General features: G+C 37.6%; 1 protein-coding gene across 1 annotated transcript in view; it reads right to left on the minus strand.

Moving 5' to 3' along the window:
* The window catches only part of si:dkey-71h2.2 (low density lipoprotein receptor adapter protein 1), a 31,430-nt gene that overhangs the window by 7,321 nt on the left and 2,383 nt on the right, over positions 1 to 21,726 (minus strand). Inside the window, exons 2-8 of the mRNA XM_063002507.1 lie at positions 13,423 to 13,565; positions 12,199 to 12,311; positions 4,634 to 4,748; positions 4,366 to 4,438; positions 3,565 to 3,639; positions 3,212 to 3,336; positions 770 to 801 (exon numbers count right to left, since the gene is read on the minus strand). Coding sequence (XP_062858577.1) covers positions 770 to 801; positions 3,212 to 3,336; positions 3,565 to 3,639; positions 4,366 to 4,438; positions 4,634 to 4,748; positions 12,199 to 12,311; positions 13,423 to 13,565 — 676 coding nt within the window. The remainder of the gene's footprint in view (positions 1 to 769; positions 802 to 3,211; positions 3,337 to 3,564; positions 3,640 to 4,365; positions 4,439 to 4,633; positions 4,749 to 12,198; positions 12,312 to 13,422; positions 13,566 to 21,726) is intronic.

Raw genomic sequence — 21,726 nt, forward strand, 5'->3', positions numbered from 1 at the left:
TTCTGTAATAGCCAAATTAGTACAACATTTGTATCAAATGGCTTTATTACTATTTAATCAGACATTTTATTTTAGTATTGATTTGGAAATTAATATTTATTAAACATGACATGAAAATCCAAATAAATAAATAATAATACAAAAGAAATGTGTAGTCTGTAACAGGTCCACCTACCATGGAGATTGGCAGGAGGGCATGAGTTACAGTATCATGCTCATCTGCCATGCCTTTTATGGCTGGCAGAGGGGGCCTGTGGCACAAAGGAGAGACATTCCAATTTCTCTTAACTGGCAGTCACCTGCGCCATGATAAGTGTTAATTCTCTCCAGATGAAGGGATGCGTATTTAATAATGGTGCACAGCATTGCTGGCTCCTTTGTTGGCACGTGATGGTTCTCTGAAACCATGATGCTGGACTTGATCCGGACACATTTTCAGCCAAGGATTTTTATCTTTTTTTATATATTTTTTTCTGAAAACCCAGCCAATGTCCGAGCACTTGGAACCCCTTTTCCCACACTTGGATCCATGTTGGATACAGAATGCACCAGTTGGTGATGTTTCTATCCAGCCCAGTTTATTGCTATCTTGGTTGTTACAGGCGCTTGAAGCAGCTTACAATATTGTGACAACCAGTTTTTATTTTTGCTCTATGGCTTTAAATTTTTTTTATGGGACAAAAAATAATCACCCTTCTTGTAACTTCATGCAAAAAAAATAACAATTCAAAAAAGGTAATTAGTATTTATAACATGGTGTAGAACCTACCTCGAAGATGTGTCGAGGCTTTCTTCTGCATCCTGAAAACATAAAATTTAAAACACTGAATGACACTGAAACATAATTATTAAGAAATCACACACATTCACAATCAATGTTTTTTTTAAATAGTTTTTAGTGACAATGGTTTTCAGGCGTACTCCAGAGCATGTGTGGCTATTTTTATCACTGTAGCATGATGGTTTTATGCAATGCCACCTAAGGGCTTGAAGGTCATGCACATGTTTCTGGCTTTGACCTATAGGGACTATTTCTATGGATTTCATTAATTTGTTCACAATATTTTGTGCAGTAAGTGGTGAAAGACCTTATTTGTAATCTTATGTTGAGAAATGTTCTTTTTGAACTGAGTGACGATTCTCACACTGGCAAAGACTGGCAGAACATTGTGAGCTACCAACCACCTTTGCTGGCATGCAAAGCCTGAGGCTTTGGTGGATCCAATATTTATAACCAATCATGTTACCTTCATATGTTTCTACTAAAAATGTTTCAAAACAGTGAAGACTTTATTCCTTCTTGGCTGGTTGCTTAATTTGGCTGGACAGTCAACTCTAGGAAGGTTCAAGGTTGTGTCAAATTTCTTCCATTGTAAAATAATTGAGGCTATTACAGAAAATAAACACTATCTACTTGACCACAATAATGATTTTTTTTTTAAATGAAGGAATTCAAGGGGTGTGATTTTTTTCCTAAATGTAACTTATTTATGTATATACTTACTTAGTATAAGTAATACTTGTTGAGTAGGTCCTAATTATTAAGTGTTTCATCTATACTCATTGATCATTAAGTGTATAAAATCAGTTATTTAAAATAAATGTAATGATTTAAGCATTGTGGAAACAGTTACCCTTTCCTGTTCCAGCATGATTGTGCCCCTATGCACAAAGCAGTTTCCACCTGGAAACACTAGGTGTCAAACAAATATACCCTGGACAGGGCATCAGTCAATTATAGGGGCACCACACACTCACACAATAACTCATTTACCTCAAGGGCAATTAAAAACAGCCAATCCACTTTCTGAATTTTTTCATTAATCATTAAGTGGCAAGAAAGCGGAGTACAAAAGGAAACCCCCTACGAAACTCCTTACAGACAGTGACATGAGGTGACGATCAAAACAGATCCCTAGGACCCATGCTGATGTGTTCAATGCCTACTGTAAGAGTTGCACCACTATTGTCTTTAAGCTGATTACTGTGTTGTGATTACAAAAATGTCATCATTAATCACGTTTCATCATACAGTAACACCATTAATCATAATTCCTGTAAGAGTAATCAATTAATATACAATTATCCACTATATTGTACTGCAACCCCCATCCCCCCAACACTGTCTATCCATATTTAGTTTTTCTCTGAACTGGGATCAGCCTTGTATTTTCTTTTTCTGTGATATAACAAATGCATGTGTTTTATCCAGACTGAACATGTTCCAGTGTTTCCAGAAAAGGAAATTCAATCACCACATAGCATTCGAATAATGAGAGAGGAGTTTATCAGCGAGTGCAGTCTGAGTAGCTCATTAATACCATCTAGAATAAAGACCTCATGGTGAGTGATTATAGTGTGACTCTTAAATCGAAGGCCACTCTGTCCTTCAGAAGCAGAGGACTGCAGGTCTCCATCTACTGGTGTTAACAAGATACGCATCATAGGAATTTAAGTGGAGAATGGAGTCCACCTAGTGGAGAAGATCTGCCAAAAGCATAGACTGTTTTATTAAGCAAGTCACAGAGTATTTTGACACCTGAACATTATGTTTAAAGTCATTGTTTAATTAACATCCCATTACAAAATCAAAAGCACTTATGATAATCAATGTCCCATTCAGCTATAAGAACCTCTTCTTTCTGAGAGTGCTTGACTGTATGATTCACGACTATTCATTCACAGAATCACTGGTAAGGCCAGGCACTTACGTTGTGAATAAGGACTAGTTTACAGCTAAAACGCCAATGCATTAAGATGTTGGATGAGCCTAATGTTAGGCATCTGTGAGAGTCAAGCTCTATTATTTCTCCTCCACCCAACTTTTCTCTGTATTTGGACAGAAAGCCAAATTGGGAAGCATGACTAATCACTCCTGAGCTTTTGTTTCCTCTATCCAGGGTTTAATAATGGCATGCTTTAACCATCCCAACATTTAGGAAGCAAAACAGAGCCATCAGATCCTTTAATTCAGAGGTCAAGCATTTAGGTCTGTACCATTCTCTTGGTGGATGCCATACATCTGTTGAGTATATTGTAAATTATAAATGACATGTTATTGTCATTTAACAGCTTAACATTCACATGATAACTTACATCATAACATTGTGCTCATTTACTAAAGTACTCTTCACTACTGCTGCTATATTAATCATCATATCAGCTAGGAATATAGACTTTAAAGTTACGTTTTAAGCATAAGTAGCCTTACCCAGGAGTCATGTTTAGCTGGAAGTCTTCTAACCGGCCTGATGTGTGGAGATGGTGAATGAATAGATGAGAGAAGTAAGGGCCTCCGCAGCTTGTACTCCATTAGAACCTTGGCTTTTTCAGCTTCTATCTCAGGCACACACATTATTATTCACACATCCTCCCCATCAGAATTATTCATTTAGTAATAATAATAATAATAATGACAATAATAATAACAAAAATAATACATCTACCCAATTACTGACCAGGATATGTTCTTTTTAAAAAGCATACCAGCAATGTAGCAATGCAATATAATATAAACCAATTATTTAAGAATAGACAGAACAATCCTGTGGGTATTTATTGTACCTGATGCACAGTGAGATGTTGTTTCCATCTGAGGGTCACTGCCTGAACAGGAACAACATGTGCGAGGCTTGTTTCCTTTGTGTGAAAAAAGAGGTTTAACCAACCTAAGACAGGTACTGTCCACATCATGTTAATAAGACTAATTGGCATGACCATACATGCAAAACAAAACCTTGATAAATAGTATTAGTTCAGCAGTTAAGGTTCTAAACTACTGATCGGAAGGTAGCTGGTTCAAGTCCACCCATTGCCAAGTTGCCTCAATTGGGCTCCAGAGCAAGGGCCTTAACCCTCAACTGACTGCACTGATTTTGGTGTAACTGTAAGTCGCTTTGGATAAAAGATCAATTATGCTACATTATGTAAATATAATATAATCATCAAACCCTGGATGTTAAAGAAGAACCCAAGTGACAACTGTAAGTCTGCAACCCCTACTAAAATTGACTGGAAATATATAGTACCTTTCATACAGCAGTAGTTCAAAGTGCTTTACAGAACAGAGCATGGCACAGATACAACAATTTATTACAAATATTAGCTAAAACCTTTTAATTTTACAAAAATATGATATAATTTATAAAACGGTCACTTCACTACCTAACACTATCTGTGTTAAATTATATTGCATTCTATTAGAATAGCCATGAAACAAATGTTGAAGAAAAAATAGATTCTTGCTGATCCAAAAATGCATTCTAAATTAGAGAGAATTTTAAATAAAAAAATATATACAAATGATTATTAAAAAAACATGGGTTCCACAGAATATTAAACACGTAAATATCAAAGTAACCTTACCCTCTTGTGCTACCTCCCAGAGGTCCAGAGCTACTTTGAAAGCCTGAGCAACTGTGAGGGTGACTGCCTGAGCCTGCAGGGAACAAAACAGCATCAGCACACACTACCAGAATTCATGATACACTTGATGGGAACTTTGGTGCACTTAGTGGTCCAGCAGATGGCAGTAAACATCTGTAAAGTACATAAAGTACATAAAGTACTGACTGATACAGTTACAGCAGTGCGGGCCAACAATTTACATCAACATAAAATTATGCAAACTCACAATTTTCTTCTTTTGGCAGAGGAAAGCATGACACTCCAGTGTTTCGTTGAACTGGCTCTGTGCAATGTAGGCAAACACCTTATCTTGAGTTTTATCAGCTGTGCAATAAGAGATTCTGCAGGCAAAGAAATGATGGCTTATGTCAACTTGGTCACCACTGTCCATTTATTTGTCTTCTTTAAACAATCATACTTAAATGCGCATACCTTCATTTATCCTTTTTCTAATCCAATCTAATTGTATCCAATTGGACTGTACACTGATCATCCATAACATTAAAACCACCTCCTTGTTTCTACACTCACTGTCCATTTTATCAGCTCCACTTACCATATAGAAGCACTTTGTAGTTCTACAATTACTGACTGTAGTCCATCTGTTTCTCTGCATATATCTCTGGACCACGACAGAGCAGGTGTTATTTAGGTGGTGGATGATTCTCAGCACTGCAATGACAATGACATGGTGCTGGAATGAGTGGATCAGACACAGCAGCGCTGCTGGAGTTTTTAAATACTGTGTCCACTCTATTAGACACTCCTACCTAGTTGGTCCACCTTGTAGATGTAAAGTCAGAGACGATCGCTCATCTGTTGCTGCTGTTTGAGTTGGTCATCTTCTAGACCTTCATCAGCGGTCAAGGGACGCTGCCCACGGGGCGCTGTTGGCTGGATATTTTTGTTTGGTTGACTATTCTCAGTCCAGCAGTGACAGTGGTGTGTTTAAAAACTCCATCAGTGCTGCTGTGTCTGATCCACTCATACCAGCACAACACACACTAACACACCACCACCATGTCAGTGTTACTGCAGTGCTGAGAATGACCCACCACCCAAATAATACCTGGTCTGTAGTGGTCCTGGTCTGTAGTAGTCCTGACCATTGAAGAACAGAGTAAAAGGAGATTTAAAAAGTATGTAGAGAAACAGATAGACTACAGTCAGTAATTGTAGAACTACAAAGTGCTTCTATATGGTAAGTGGAGCTGATAAAATGGACAGTGAGTGTAAAAACATCGGTGTATGTCCACTGCTGCAGACCCCTTCCCTGAACGAGAAGGGCCGTACCTAACACAGGCCCCCTCTGACACTAGTGTAATTGCCAGCTTCTACTGTTCAGCTTGCCAGAGATGAATCAATATCACTTTTTAATTTTTTTTTACTCTTCAATAAATACAACCCCTGTGCAGGCACCTTTAACCAACCAGCAGAGGCCAAAATTGCTGCAGTAATGAGGAATCTCCTTGCCCATCTCCCCTGACAGACAAATGCCAAAGGTGTAATAATGACTGTAAAACAATATCAAGTCCTACACACTTATGATGGCTATCACCAATTTGATCTTATTTGGTGATAGCAATTTGACCTGTGCGTAGAACAAAAGTGTAATCTATTTATAAATCATGAATCCATCTGGCAACCATTAAGGCTTGTGAAAATGTTTGAGTGGAGACTTTTGATTGTAACATACAGTAGTGTTCAAAAAAATAGCAGTGATTTTAAAAAAGTGAATAAAGCACAAAATCATTATAATAACTTTTATTTCCATAAATGCAAATGCACTGAAAATACTCCACTTTAAATTCTAAATCAAAACATTAACAAAATTTTGCCAGTTTGTGTTCATCCTTTACAGAAAGTTAAAAAAAATGAATATAAGGCTGTTCCAAAAAAATAGCAGTGCAGCATTTTTCTTTAAAAACTCAAAAAAATGATCTATAACATGAATTTTTTTTTGAGGTTTTACTTTACTTTAAATTACTGAACTAATATTTAGTGGCAAAACAATTGTTTCCGAGATCTGTGTTGCATGGAGTCGATCAACTTCTGGCACCTCTGAACAGGTATTCCAGTCCAGGATGATTAGACTACATTCCACAGTTCTTCTGCAATTTTGGGTTTTGCCTAAAAAAAACGCGCTTCAGATGTCAGCCCACAAGTTCTCTCTGGGATTGAAGTCAGGGGATTGTGCTGGCCACTCTATTACCTCAATCTTGTTTGTCTGTAACCAAGATGTTTTGGGTCATTGTCATGTTGAAACACCCATTTTAAGGACATTTCTTCTTCGACATAGGGCAACATCATCTCCTCAAGTATTCTGATATATTTAAACTGATCCATGATCCCTCGTATGTGATAAATAGGCGTAACACCATGGTATGAAAAACATCCCCATATCATCATTTTGTACCACCGTGCTTTACTGTCTTCACAGTGAACTTTGGCTTGAATTCAGTGCTCGATGGTCGTCTGACATACTGTCTACAGCCACTAGACCCAAAAAGAACAATTTTGCTTTCACCAGTCCACAAAATGTTGAGCCATTTCTCTTTGGACCAGTCAATGTGTTCTTGGCAAATGTTAACCCATTCAGGACACGTCTTTATCTTAACAACGGGACTTTGCAAGGAGTTCTTGCTGGTAAATTGGCTTCACTTAATCATCTTCTGTACTCACTGGTAACTTCAGATGTTCCTAATTCTTTCTGGAGGTGATCATTGGCTGAGTATTTGCCATTTTGGCTATTCTTCGATCCATTTGAACAGTAGTTCCACGCTTCCTTCTGCATCTTTCAGGTTTTGGTTGTCACTTCAAGGCATTTGAGATCATTTTAGCTGAGCAGCCTATAATTTGCTGCACTTCTCTGTATGTTTTTCCCTCTACTATCAACTTTTTAATCAAAGTATGCTGTTCATCAGAACAATGTCTGGAACAACCCATTTTCCCCAGTATTTCAGAAGGAAACGCGCTATGACCAAGCTGTGCAACATTTGCCACCCTCCTACCTTAAATAAGGGCCAAAATTGACACCCGTTCTTCTGCAGAATGAATGACTTCACCAATTGAACTCCTCACTGCTATTATTTTGAACAAGCCCCTTTCAATCAATGCTTCAATTACTCAGAATGAGTGGCATGCATGTCCTAATTGTTAGGTTTGTTTTGTTTTCATTACTCTACTACACTTTCAAGTAAATTATTTGCTATGTAGAAATAGCATTTCTACTAAAAACAGTGATTTATCAGGTTAATGGTGCTGTACTGCTATTTTTTTGAACACCACTGTATTGGGTACATCATCTGAAACCAACAATAAGCAGTACTGATTACACCAATTCTTTCATGTCAAGAAACCAAGCAGAGCTAAAATGTATATGGCATACCAAGCATGATGGGTGTCACTAAAAATATATTTGTAGATCAAATAAAAAAAATGCATGCAGCTTTAAAAGAATATTATCTATCATTTTGACAGGTTGCCCCCTCATTACTATTGCTTAATAAAATTCCTTTTTAATTACTTAATTTTTTACCCACTTTCGTATTAAATTCCTGTTGCACTTCACTGTCAACCTGCAGCAAATAAAGATGTCAGTTTAACCACTGATGCATGAAAAATACAGTAAAATTGAGTCCAGCGTGAACTGTGGTTGAGACAAAAGTAAAAATGAGCAAGACTGTCATTTGGTAAATATCAGCTATTCAGCTAGGAGAAGGTAAATATAATTCATGCTATCAGATGAGTTGTGCAACAAAATCAGAACTTGCTCTATATGTAACTGTGCTGCTTTATTTCTGATTCCTGACCTAAATAGCAAAGCCCAAGATACCATATTCCTCCCCCATAACCTCCACATTCTCTCTGTTTATTATCATGTATCATGTTGTGTGGGAAAATCTTATCATGAGAATACAAGTCTACAGAATGTCTTTATATAACTAAAAGTATTTATTAACATTAACGTCATTATTATTTTAACATCATGTTTTACACACTTTGGTTACATTCATGACAGGACAGATAGCTACTCATTACACAAGAACCATCAGTTAAAGTTTTAATTATCAAACACAGTCATTAAGGCAATAAGCCACGAGAGGCCGTGCATTACTGTGATTTTAGCACGGGGATGACGTTTTTGGCACGACGCGAAGCGGAGTGCCTAAAACTTCTTTCCCCGTGCTAAAATCATAACAGTAATGCACGGTCTCGAGTGGCTTATTGCTTTTATAAAACGGCGGTCAACAAAAAATATAATAAATACAACAATGTTTAATTCATAAATGTATTTATCGTGTATAAACTTACAATAAAGCATTCTTCCACGACGCAAAATAGTTCGATTAACAGTGTTGCTAGGCAACATGAGGGCGAAAATAACATTAACTTTTTCGATTCAGTGGCGTATTAATATGGAATGATGTGAGGTGGTCCTAGGTGTGCGTTTATCGGGGATTTTACAACGGCTTCGAACGCGGCTCAGCCAATCAGATTTTAGGACCGGAACTATCCGTTTTATAATGACAATTTTGTATCACCAATTCACCTCACTTGCATGTCTTGTGGGTCTGTGGGTGAAATCTGGAGCTTCCCGAGGAAACCTACGCAGACACGGGTGGAACATGCAAACTCCACACAGAAAGAACCCGGACCGCTCCACCTGGGAACTGAACCCAGGACCTTCTTGCTGTGCTACCCACCAACCACTGTGCCACCAAGCTAAAATACAAATACAATAAATACAGATCCTATAATGATATCCACTGTGGTCTCTTGAGTGAGGCCTTAAATTGAAATGTATTTGGTTACAATTTTATATTGTTTTGGAAAACATTGCCTGCTAATAACTAAAATGTACATTTCTTTTTGCTGTATTTTTTTGTAATAATTTAGTAAGTTAGCAAATTTAGTGTATGCTGCATTGAACTATTTCTGACCAGGGGCTTACGTAGGTGGCACAGCTGTCTATTATGCTAGTTCAAAACTCAGCAATGCTATCAGATGGCCCGGATGTCTACACAGACAGGATTGGGTATGTCTGAGGGAGGGGGATGGCCGAAGCCCTGTAATGGTTTGTGTCTGCTCAGGGTATTACTACCCATGTGCCCAGTTTACCCAGTGGAAACAGACCTGCCGTAAACCTGACCAGGATAAAGCAGTTGATAAAAATAACTTAAAAGGTAAAAATATGGCAGAAGAATATACTATTACTTAACTATCTGATAATCCATAATTACAGTGTAATTTTTTAGTATTAGACTTACAATTTAGGGAAAATTTCATAAGTGATCCACCAAAAATGTCTTCCATAACCTAGAAGCATCTAGAACATGGGTAACATATTGTGTTTTTGTCCCGAACTTAGCTAAAGACCACCATTATATGTACAAACCCCATTTCTTGGAAAACTTTGTAAGAAACATTTTGTAAAATACAATAAAAATAATAACATGTGATTTGAATCTTTATTTAACTGACCAAAGGACAAATACATGATTTCTAACGTTTTGGCTGACCAACTTGGTTGTATTTTGTAAATACAAACACATTTTTAATTTGATGCCTTAAACACACAAGTTGGAAGGGGCAAAAATAGTAAAGGATTTAAGCTTTTTAATATAGTACTAACTGGATTAGCATAGCCACTCACACTGGCACAGTAGGCGCAGTGTCATAAAGGCTTAAACCTGTCAAAGATATCCCACAAAGCTGATACTAAACCATGCTTAATCCATTATACACAAACTAAGATCATTCTGGAATGCAATTCAGGACTGTAAAATGCACAAACATTATAAATAATGCATGAAATGCTACAAAAAGACCACATACGGCTTTACTCTTCTCAAAAAATAGTACAATATTCTATGTGAAAAGACTGTAGAGCTGGAACCTAGGGCATTTTATAAAATATCATTTATTTTCATTAACTGCTTCAGAAGAAACTGACCTGGAAAACGAAAATACAACCTGGACAGAGTGCCATTCCACTACATTTACCTATTTACTCCTAGGAGGATTAAAAGTGGCTTGTCCATCTACAGGCATGTTACTGGAAGGTGAGAGAAAACCAGTGAACCTGGAGGAAACATGCAGACACAGTATAAACAAGCCACATGTTTGGGACAAAGGTTTAAGCTTAAACTACATCATGACAGACAATAATGACTGAGCATTACTGACACTGATAGCACATCAGTCACCCACTTAGCAGGCCAGTCAACGTGTTCCACATAAAACTCTGAAAACCAATTCCATATATACAAATTAGAAAGGGTCACTCTAAAACAGGAAAAGAACTTCCCTTGCCCCAACTCCAACAGGACTTTCTTTAATTTTGTATTAATTGTTTAAAAGGCAACCTATTCTTTTTATGTTTTTAATATCTGATAATATAAAATGCCCCACTGGTCTCCAGCCGACTGGAAAAAAGTAGCTTTTCGACTGAAGTCCAGCTCTTTAAAGTCTAGCTGAGCTTAGCTGTGATCAAAGTGAGCACTGACCACACTTGACTCAGAAATGCAATCCTCTGGGATGTGATGCTCCCTCAGGACCTGTAGGTAGTAGGGAGGAGGAGAAAATCCTTCCAGGGCGCAAAGATGAAAGGCTATCATGATTTTGGTGAGCGTTTCAGGTATTGCTGATAAAAAAAACCTTAATATTAGAGCAACCCGAGCCATGCTCTCAACATAACTCCTTTCTCCAACTCACCTGATTCTCTCAGTTACTGCATATTTGTAAATTAAATGCATTTATTTAATTTTACATCAGCCTTTCACTTTTTTTAAAGCTGCTTTAAATCAGACAAATTTTAGGTATTGGCAATGAATTACTTGCTTTAGGTCCTGCAACAGCATCTCTTTTGAGCTCAAGGACCCAGGACATGCCTGGGCAGATTCACTCTACTTTCTATTATATTAAATAACTTGAATGTTGACAAAATAATCATATCACGGGCACCCCAGGTGGCGCAGCGGGATATTCCGCTAGCACACTAGAGCTGAGATTCTGAACTCCTCGATTCGAAACTCGGCATTGCCACCAGTCGGCTGGGCGCCATCTAGCAGGCATATTATGATTAGCAGATAGAGGCACCTGTGCAGAATGCATGGGCGAAAAGAATGGGTCCACTAGGACTGAGCACGCATCAGAGGGCACGTGAGCAGCAATATACCCTCCTCAAATTCAATCATGGATCCCCAGCAGAGGAAGACAAATTGACTACGCTAAAATCAAGAGAAAATGGGAGAAAATGCATAAATAAATAGAAATAAATAATTGTATCACTTCTCTTCAACAACCATTTCATCAGATCAAGGTCAGATGGGACAAGACCCTATACCTGAAACACTGAGGGTAGAGTGGAAATACATCTGTAATAGCTGCCAATCCTCTGTAGGGCATCACAAACATTCACATTTATTTACATACATTTTAATTTAGCCAGAAAGCAACGTGGCACAGTTCTCCCCTGGTCTGTGTATGTTTCCCCTAAGTAAACACGTAAATGTATGTTGAGTCTGTGATGGATTGGCACCCATGATAATTCCTGCCTTTCACTGCCTTTCACCCAGTGTTTCCAGGTGGCATCAGAGCCATGATTTCTACTAGATTAAATCAGATTTTGAAAATGTCAAAACATTTTTATTTTTAGTATAGACTAAGAATACTTAAATCATATTCTTAATACACAAAAGCAGTGCCACACTGTGCCGAATTAAGCTGAATTTTTTTAGATAAAAAAAAAAATGCAGTATTTAGTATAGAAAAACTATCCTTGATTACCTGTAAATAGACACATTCTCAATGAGGTTGTTGGTATCTGCATCTGTAATGGTGATTCCTTTGGAGCAGACCGTGAGTGTCACCTTCTGAAACTTCTTTGCACTGGCACGAGCCTGTTACAAACAAAATTACATAAATATAATAAAATTATAATATAAATGGCTCTACAGTTGGATGGTTGGGTTGAAAGTTAAAATCCTGACAATGATATTCATGTATAAAGAATACAGTAGGTAGTACTCATCTCAAAGCACATTAATCTGCACCATGGTGTTGCATGACTAGTGTGAAAGGTGCAGTTACTGGCTTCAGTTACATGAGAAAGCACATGTTAGCCCTAATCCAATTATATGTAAAGAAGTGGGTAAAACAGATGCATTCATATCATACAAAATGTTCTTACTTGTATGAGACATTTAAATTCAAATCATTATTAAAAGTTTTATCCTGGTTCATGGCAGGTCCACACTGGGAAACACTGGGAATAAGGCTGAACCATTATGGACCTGGCATATGGCATCACAGGGTATTACACATCCACTTATACAATCACTTAATCACACCTACAGGCAATTAAGAGTAGACAATCTACATACAGAATAAAGCTTTGCTCAAAAAAAACTGATCCAAGGGTGTAATTCATGGGTTTCCAAATCCAGCAGTAACAAATTTAATGGATTAAATATTTTCCTGCCACGAAAGCTATTGTGCCAGAAGTAAAGCAAATCATCGGCTGTGGCTCTCTGTGAAGTCTTTTCTAACCACAGAAGGATAAATTCTTACAAGGCTTCAGGCTTTGCATTTAAACATGGGGTGGGTTAATCAAGAATCAGCTTTTAGCCAATACATTAAAACTTAAACTTAAAAATATTGTTTAAAACATAAAACAGGCACCCCTTAAGGGGGACAGCAAAAAAGTGTTAAACCCAACCATAGCCAGGAGTCGAAATGAGAATAATGGAATGCTTTTATTTTACAAATATTTTATTTATATTGATGTAGAAAATTGTGTTTTAATCTTATTGAATGCAATGGTTTTGTATCTGTTTTTTCATTATGTAAAGAGCACCAGATAAACACAAACAATTGTGCATACAATAAATAACATACTACCAGAATTCATCAGCACAGAATGATTTGCTTATTTCTTTTATCATACCATGTTAAGCTCAGTCAAGCATTTATAACAGGGTAGATTCTACATTTTAAAACTGGAAAACTTACCGTTGTGACAATCCTATGAATGGCAGAAGCCGCCATTTCCTCTCCTTTAGGCTGGCCCACCAGAGTCATTCCAAGATACTTCACACTGAACACCATGCCCTCCAGCAGTGTCTCTTTTGTGTCCGTCCAATTCTCTGAAAGCTCTAAAGAAAAAAAAGATGTTGGTTTCACTTAAAATTGAATAATCAAGCTAGAATGGTCTTCTAAAACATTCTTATAGATACAGAAAACATCAAGGACTATTTCTTAGGATCTGAACAATGGATGCCTGTTACTGATTAAAACAAATACATAAATAAAAAGGTTATGGTCCATATGTAGGTAATACAGGTTTACTCTCTGGTTTTACTCCCAGTACTGTAGGACGGTTAGATACGGCTTGTGAACTGAATTTCTTGTGGTCCGTGGCAGTACTTATTCAACTGATTCGATTGCAAGAGACAAAGCCTTTTTTTAAGAATATCCATGTTTATTTCAATGTTCCAACAGCAAGTCACATTCTGCACATGTTACAACAGCATGGCTGCATAATCAGAAAATGTGGGTGCTCTACTGGTCTTCGAAGACACATTATGAAGTGACAATTTACAACATTATGGCCTGTGCAGCAGCATGAGGAGAGGATGCATTATTAGAAGAAAAGGTAGTGTAATACAATTACTCTTTTGTCCCATTTTTTTTTAAATGAGTTGCAGTCATCAGATTAAATACTTACAACAACAAAGAAGAGAAAATTTTAAAATTAAAGTGTGTACACAAAGTCTTTTGACTTTTTTATTTCCAAAAAGTATGGCAAATTGATTAGGGACATATTCAACCCATTGCCTTTCAGCAAATTGTCTTCAATTCCCCAAGGTTACTAGTGTCAAATGCTTAAGAGCAAGTTTTTGATGTGTATCTTTGTGCTTTTTTTTATCAGAAAAGATGTGTATGGGTGTATGAGTTTATTGCTTATTGCCCAACTGCTGGGCCTACTGTTTTCAGGTTGTCCTGCAACTGCTGCTGTAACTGCCGGCTTCAAAGTAGGTTGTAAAAACTTGAGTGATGACAGGGTTTGTTTGTTTGTTTATTAGGATTTTAACGTCATGTTTTACACTTTGGTTACATTCATGACAGGAAACGGTAGTTACTCATTACACAAGGTTTATCAGTTCACAAGGTTATATCGAACACGATCATGGACAATTTAGTATCTCCAATTCACCTCACTTGCATGTCTTTGGACTGTGGGAGGAAACCGGAGCACCCGGCGTAAACCCACGCAGACACTAGGAGAACATGCAAACTCCACACAGAAAGGACCTGGACCACCCCACCTGGGGATTGAACCCAGAACCTTCTTGCTGTGAGGCGACAGTGCTACCCACTTGGCCACCGTGCCGCCCTGATGACAGGGATGTTTAAGATGTTGGCCATGGCTCTATACCATATTTTAGTCAACTTTTGTTTAATAATTACAGTATTTTAATTACAAGACTTCAAATACATTGTATAAATGTGGATACATTCACTATAAGTATAGAAAGTAAAAAAAAGTGTGTGAATACTTGATTCCTCGTATTAAGAATAGAAGAGGATATAGTCCATGTGTAGTCAGTGTATGTCTTTTCTCAGATATTGGGCTTGTTTCCAGGTTCTGCAGAAACTGTGCCACACTGCAAGTTTTAAATAGGTCTTAGTCCCATCTGGGTATAGAATAAAACCCAGGGCAGCAGAACTGGATCGTGGTCCATGACAGTAGGCTGACCCAACTTTAGAAGACAACCTGAATCTGTGTTTAGTAGATACTACTATTAATTTAATTTACTACTGTTAATTTGATTGTATGAGGAGTAATTGACTTGGGATGGTACTGATGGCTTGGGCTGGGCCTTTTAGTTTGTGATTCAAAGACATACAGTGGCATTCTAGACGACTGTACACTTCTAGATTTGTTAAAACAAAGTTTAAGAAAGCTATTCCTATTTCAGAATGACAATGTGCACAATGCAAGCTTACATCCAAGAGTAAGTAAGCATGTGACTGAGTAAGCAAATTAATATGTGAGTGAGTGAGTCAGTGAGCAAATGAAGAGGTGAGTGAGGACTCACTGGGGTTGACTGGCACCATTCTCATGGTAGAATCCTAGAATATACCCTAGACCCACCATAGCAGTATCTAATGTCACTTTGATGGTCCAACATTTGTTGGGTTCATGCACAGGTAAAATTCAAGGGTGAATTTTTATTGCCAAATGATTTAGTCTGTAGCTGCACCTCCAACAAAATGCAGAAAACAACTTTTTATTATTATTCATATAAAGAAGAAACCCAGTCACAAACCTTCAAAAATATTAGAAAAAATGAAGGATTTCTCCACAATCTGACAACTGAAGGAGATTCCCTTGGTATTTGAAGTCTTAAAATAATGAATCTAGAGCATCACCAAAAATAGGACAAGTGGAAGTGATTATAGGGTGGAGAGGGAGGGCAGCAGGTGGAGTGAATTTAAAGACGCAAAAATGGTATCACCCACTAAAACCATTGAAAATATTAAAGCTCAGCTAAAACAGGCTTAATATGTTTTCACTAATAAGACTTAATAAGCTTGGATGGTGGGACACCAGACCTCAGAAGTGAGCAGGACCACTCTTTGTTGCTCAGCAACAGATGCAAATATGTGTGAAAACTAACAGATTCTCAATGGGGGAGCTGTTTGGGATTTATTAGACTTATCAAATAAAAACAGTCACTGTTTGTAAAAATGTACAAATTTAATGCAAACGTCACCAACATTTTGCTCTACACATATCATTAGGCTAAATACTCAAAATAATGAAATATTGCTATGCCATTAATATGAAGTTTATTACTAAATATTTTGGATCTTTATATATTACAAAGCTTGCTAATATCAAGCCTGCCTGAGTTTTACTAGCAAAATTGGGGTTTCAGTGACAAATGAACACAAAACTGACAAATCCTTTATTTGATACAGGTGTTGGATAATTAGTTTGATAACTTATTTTACTACTCAAGTTTTATTTCAATCACAAAATGTATTTTATGATAGAATAAAATTTAGAATGATTTACAGAAACAGTTAGAAATTAGTAATGGGGTCTATACAATGCAGTGGCGGCTGCTGGTCTTTCAAAGAGGGGAAGCTCATTGTCGGCTTACATCATAAAATTTGTCAATTTATTTATACATAAATTCTGCCCTCCGTTCATTTTCAAGAAAATGGCCTGAAATGGGTTGCAGTTTGTCTTTCGACTTTACTCGCAAAATCTGCGATGGGACTGAAGCTCCCAGTGATTAAGTGATGGTGTAGATCTCGAAATAGCTGTCAATCAAAACGGGATTCAGCCTTTCGACTGATCCTCCAATCATTTTGCAGAAGCTCAGCGTCCAGACGCACCCACAGCTCCATTCACCCCCAGAGACGCTCAGCGTCCGGGGGCGGGACAAAATCGTGGCATTTATCCAATGACCGGCGAGTTTCGAAGCAATGAAAAAAAACTTTCCATGCAGCCCCATTGAAGTGAATAGACGCTCAGCTTCTGCGGGCAAATGCATTGACGCTACGGGAATGTATGAGAAGTTCGACTCAGTCGATTTGTGATAAGTAGCTGATTCTGAACAAACTCGTCTTCGAGATGAACGTGTTCTAACGCATTTGTAGTCAATGAAATGTTAACACAACTGTACATATTTGACCATTTAATTTTTGACATTTTAGGGGAAGCTGAGCTTCCCTTGCAGTCTTAATGAAATGTGGATGTGATGAAGATAAACTGTCTTGACTCTTGACTCTGTATGATATGGTCTGCTTTTGCGCTATATCTCCGACCTATTGCTATATCTACTGTTCTATACCTTCTCCTAGTCTCTTCCTCAGCAGTCTATTTTGCTGCTGTAGCTGCAGACTGCAGTACAGACTCCTACATAGCATCACACAAAGGTCATGTTCTGAAGCATTCATCATTTTAAAGATCCCACTTTCAAGAAGAAACTCTTAAACAAAGAAATCACTAAACAAGAGGAGGGCATGGTCAGTGAAACATAGTCTGTCTTCTGCTATATTGAGGACAAAAGGTCAGATGTGACATGAATGAATGAAAAGTCTTTACCTGGAAGTTAAATGTTTGTAAAATGTCAGAGGCCAGTTTGATAACAATACTGAAGATAAAGAAATAAGCTGTCCTTTTTGTCTTCTTAAACTCCTTCATGAGTAAAAGCTCATGTAAACTAATGTAAAAGAACATTTGTAGGATACATGTATGTGAAATGACTGTCTTTGATCATTGTAATGTTCGTTGCTAAAAAATCTTTCATGAATTTGACTCATTTAATTAGGTAAAACACACTACCCCACTACTGGCCAGTCTGGCATCTACACAGACATGAACCGCATAGCCATTGGAAGGTCCACTTGTCAGGGCTCTCCCATAGCTAGTCGCAAGCTTGGATAAAAACATGAATGGTTGCGTCAGGAATGGCATTGGGTGTAAAACTGTCCCAAATCAGGTACGCAAACCAAAATGACCCACTGTGGCAATCCCTACTTATGGCTTTTAATAATGTGGCATGGCCTCCAAATTATTGGTAAGTGATTGAGTAACTATAAGTGGTGAAGTCTTTGTGCCCGAAGAAAACCACCAGTCACCTTATACTGAACAAAAATATGTCTAGATGGTTAGATGTACAAATAATCAGAGGGGTGTGCTTACAGGCTACCATTCAAGGAAAAGCCCCCTGCTTCAAAATCTGCATCTAAAGGTCAGCTGACATGTGTTAATCACACAGAATAAATAGTAACAACTATAGTTCTGAAGCAAACAAATCTTCTGCTGTTCTTAATGTAACTAACTCTATCAATGTGTTCTTATTCTTCTTGGTTTACCAGGCTTGTTATCATTCAAATGCTGTTTGTGGTTAGTTTTTCCGGTTGATTAAAACATGTCAAGATGTAAATTGTGGTGGTGCCACCTCAACCTAAACACCAACTGTCTGCTAGAAAAGCCAGCATAAGAGGCAGAATAATAGGGAGAGGATACAGAGAATCAATGTAATTATCTGCTGATAACCAGAGTAAAGATTCAGTAAGTGTATTCATGTGTGTCGGAGGACAGATGTGCTAGCCTGTGGCTCTTCTTGTCCAGCATGGTGTTTAATGCTGTGTTATTCACACCATGAGCAGAGTTTTATATTTTACTACGATCTGTCTTATATCTGTGTATTCACTCTTATATTAGTAAAAAATCTGAGAACTGTTTGTGTTGTCCTGACTGAGAGTCTCTTTTATTGTTCCATACATGTGCAATCTTTGTTTTTCTCTGCTTTATCTTGGGTACTCAGTTAGAATATACTTTATGGTAATGGGAATCTGACAGGCTTCACATAGTGCAGAGGTTTCTACCCTTATAAGGTGTTGATGTGTCAGTTTGTAGTGGCCAATTCTACATCTAGTATAAACTACTGGCTCTCTGTGTGTTCCATGATGTATTTCTGCATCTCCTACAGTTTTTTTTTTTTGTCTGAGTGTCCCATTCAAGCTGTTATTTGTTTCTGATGTATTTATTTACTATGGCTTTGGTGTCAAACTGGGTGTCAAGTTCCATCTTTTATTGTAATTGTGTTCTACAGAGTCACTATGTGGACCATATCCATGTAATACATAATTTATGAGGAAGTTTTCCTATGATGGCCTACAGTTCTTGCTGCCTGTTTTATATGCCAAGCACTGTCATCCAAAGCATACCACAAAGTCTAAGTTTGAGCACACAGCAATCCCCTGTCCTTTGGGATTTAATGTTGATCTAATGTAGTTTCTTTGTGCAGTTATTGATGATTGGTGGGTCTGTGGGTGGTTTTACAATGGCCCCCTGGGCACTACACACAGTAATTTGATAATGGCTCAGGCTAAAGGTCTAAACAAGATAAACAGTGCTGACAGGTAGACAAAGGAATCAAACAAAAATCTGGACCTACTCTGGCACTCTATTGCAGATTATAGTCACATATAAGTCAGTTATTTTACTGGATTTTTGTTTAATTCATTTTTAAATAATGAACATTTTATAATTATATATGTATATTAAGTATTTGGACACCCATCCATGTTTTTGAGTTCAGGTAAGAAAAAAGTGGACTATACCATTTCTTGTCTCATTTGCCTGCCTTCACTCACTTGGTCACGTCTTCATTCAGGTTGCAGTTGTGCAAACCAGAGAAGGCGCTGTATGTTAATAGCTTTTACTAGCTTGTTTAATACAGCAGCAGCATATTGGTGATGATACAAATTTTTCCAAATTTTAAATTTTACAGTTTAGCTAACTAATGACCCCCACAAACTGTTGTTTTTGCCTTATTTTGGGAGGTCTAATTATTAATTAGGAGGATCAGATCCCCTATACTTCGAACCATGTTTTCAGCTCACTTTGCAAAACCAACTGCAAAATTTTAGAAGTACTGGGCTTTACTTTGTCTACAATGCTTTTTGATGGGCGCTCAGGTGAGGCAGAGGTAAAACTGCCAGGCTGGCACCTAAACAGACAATGACTGGCTTGTCCTTCGGGTTGGATGCCGGAGGGGATTCCTTATAACTGCTGCAATTATGTCCTCTGCTGGCTGATTGATGGTGCCAGAGACAGGGGGTGATAGGGATCAGTGCGTGACTGAGCCCCATATGAACTTGCCTCGTGTAGGTGAAAAGATGCAGTCGGCTACTGCACATGTATCGGAAGGGGCGTGTGTCAGTCACGGCATGTAGAAAAGTAGAGGTTAGCAGCAGTAGAGAGGAGGGGAAATGCAATCGGATAATTGGATATAACTAGATTGGGAGAAAAATTGGGGGAAGATGCAAAACAAAATGCTTATGTTAAAATAAAATATATATAATATATGTAATAGAACATATATCTGCTGTTCATGCAATTTGATTAAATATATGTGCAAATTTATTATGTGATTAATTAACAATGACTATCATCTAGCTTTAATTATTCAGGCCTGTTGTTGGATCCAAATGTTTTCAGAAGGAGTGAAAAACATTCATGAAATTTCACACATAGCAGCTGGCAGTCACATAATGCATTCATTATTCACATAATTCAGCATTTATACATTTATATAATCATGACTCTATTAAATGACACAATTCAATGACATTTTACACAGAAATTGGCTTGCTCATCATTTTAAGTGTATGATAAAAGCTGATAAAATAAAGTTGAAGAGAAAGAAACATGACAAAAAAGGTAAGATTCAAAATAACTGTATTACAAAAAAGTGCATCAGTTTAAAATGAGAGGGTGTAGAGCTTGGCATGTAGAGGTGTCTGACAAAGTAAATGAGATGAGAAAAGAGAGAACGGGTTGGTATGATATTTTCTGACAGCTGCCCAGAACATCAAAAGAGGAGAGACTGGAATTTCAGATTCTCCTCCCTCTGAACAAGACAACTCACCCAACGAAGCGTGAATTTTTCATTCAGAACTGAATAATTAACTCGACTTTAAATGACTTCACGTTCTGAATGGTGTTGGATCTGATTCTTGGATCTGACAGACGTAGATAAATTATTTAATGACTATCCCCTAGACTGAAAAGAATATTGAAACCCATTAACATTAAAAACAAGCTCTCTCAAAAGCCCTTTCTGTAGTTACTAAGCATGTTAAAGGCCGTCATTACAAAGTGGATAAAATTGGCAATTTGGTGCCAATTTAGACTCCATTTCAAATGAAGTTCCAGTGCTTTCTCATGGTCTGATTAGCATTCCAGGAGGTGTGGAGGTGGGGCCTAAAAATATTTTATGATAGTGATAATAAAAACCAAATATCTGCATAACAGTGATAATAAATAATTAATTTCGATTAATGATCAAATGATGTTTTGTCAGGGTGCTCAGGTTGCGCACTAGTGTTTGTTTGTTTATTAGGATTTTAACATCATGTTTTACACTTTTGGTTACATTCATGACAGGAACGGTAGTTACTCTTGACACAAGGTTCATCAGTTCACAAGTTTATATCGAACACAGTCATGGACAATTTATTATCTCCAATTCACCTCACTTGCATGTTTTTGGACTGTGGGAGGAAACCGGAGCACCCAGAGTAAACCCACGCAGACATGGGGAGAACATGCAAACTCCACACAGAAAGGACCCGGACCGCTCCACCTGGAAATCAAACCCAGGACCTTCTTGCTGTTAGGCGACAGTGCTACCCATCAAAGCCACTGTTGACACAGGCGAAGAATCTGATCGTAAATGTGTGCAATCAAGTCACCACAATCAACCTCAGTTCCATATCAGTTTA

Source organism: Trichomycterus rosablanca, chromosome 9 (genome assembly GCF_030014385.1).
Source record: "Trichomycterus rosablanca isolate fTriRos1 chromosome 9, fTriRos1.hap1, whole genome shotgun sequence".
NCBI lineage: Eukaryota > Metazoa > Chordata > Actinopteri > Siluriformes > Trichomycteridae > Trichomycterus > Trichomycterus rosablanca.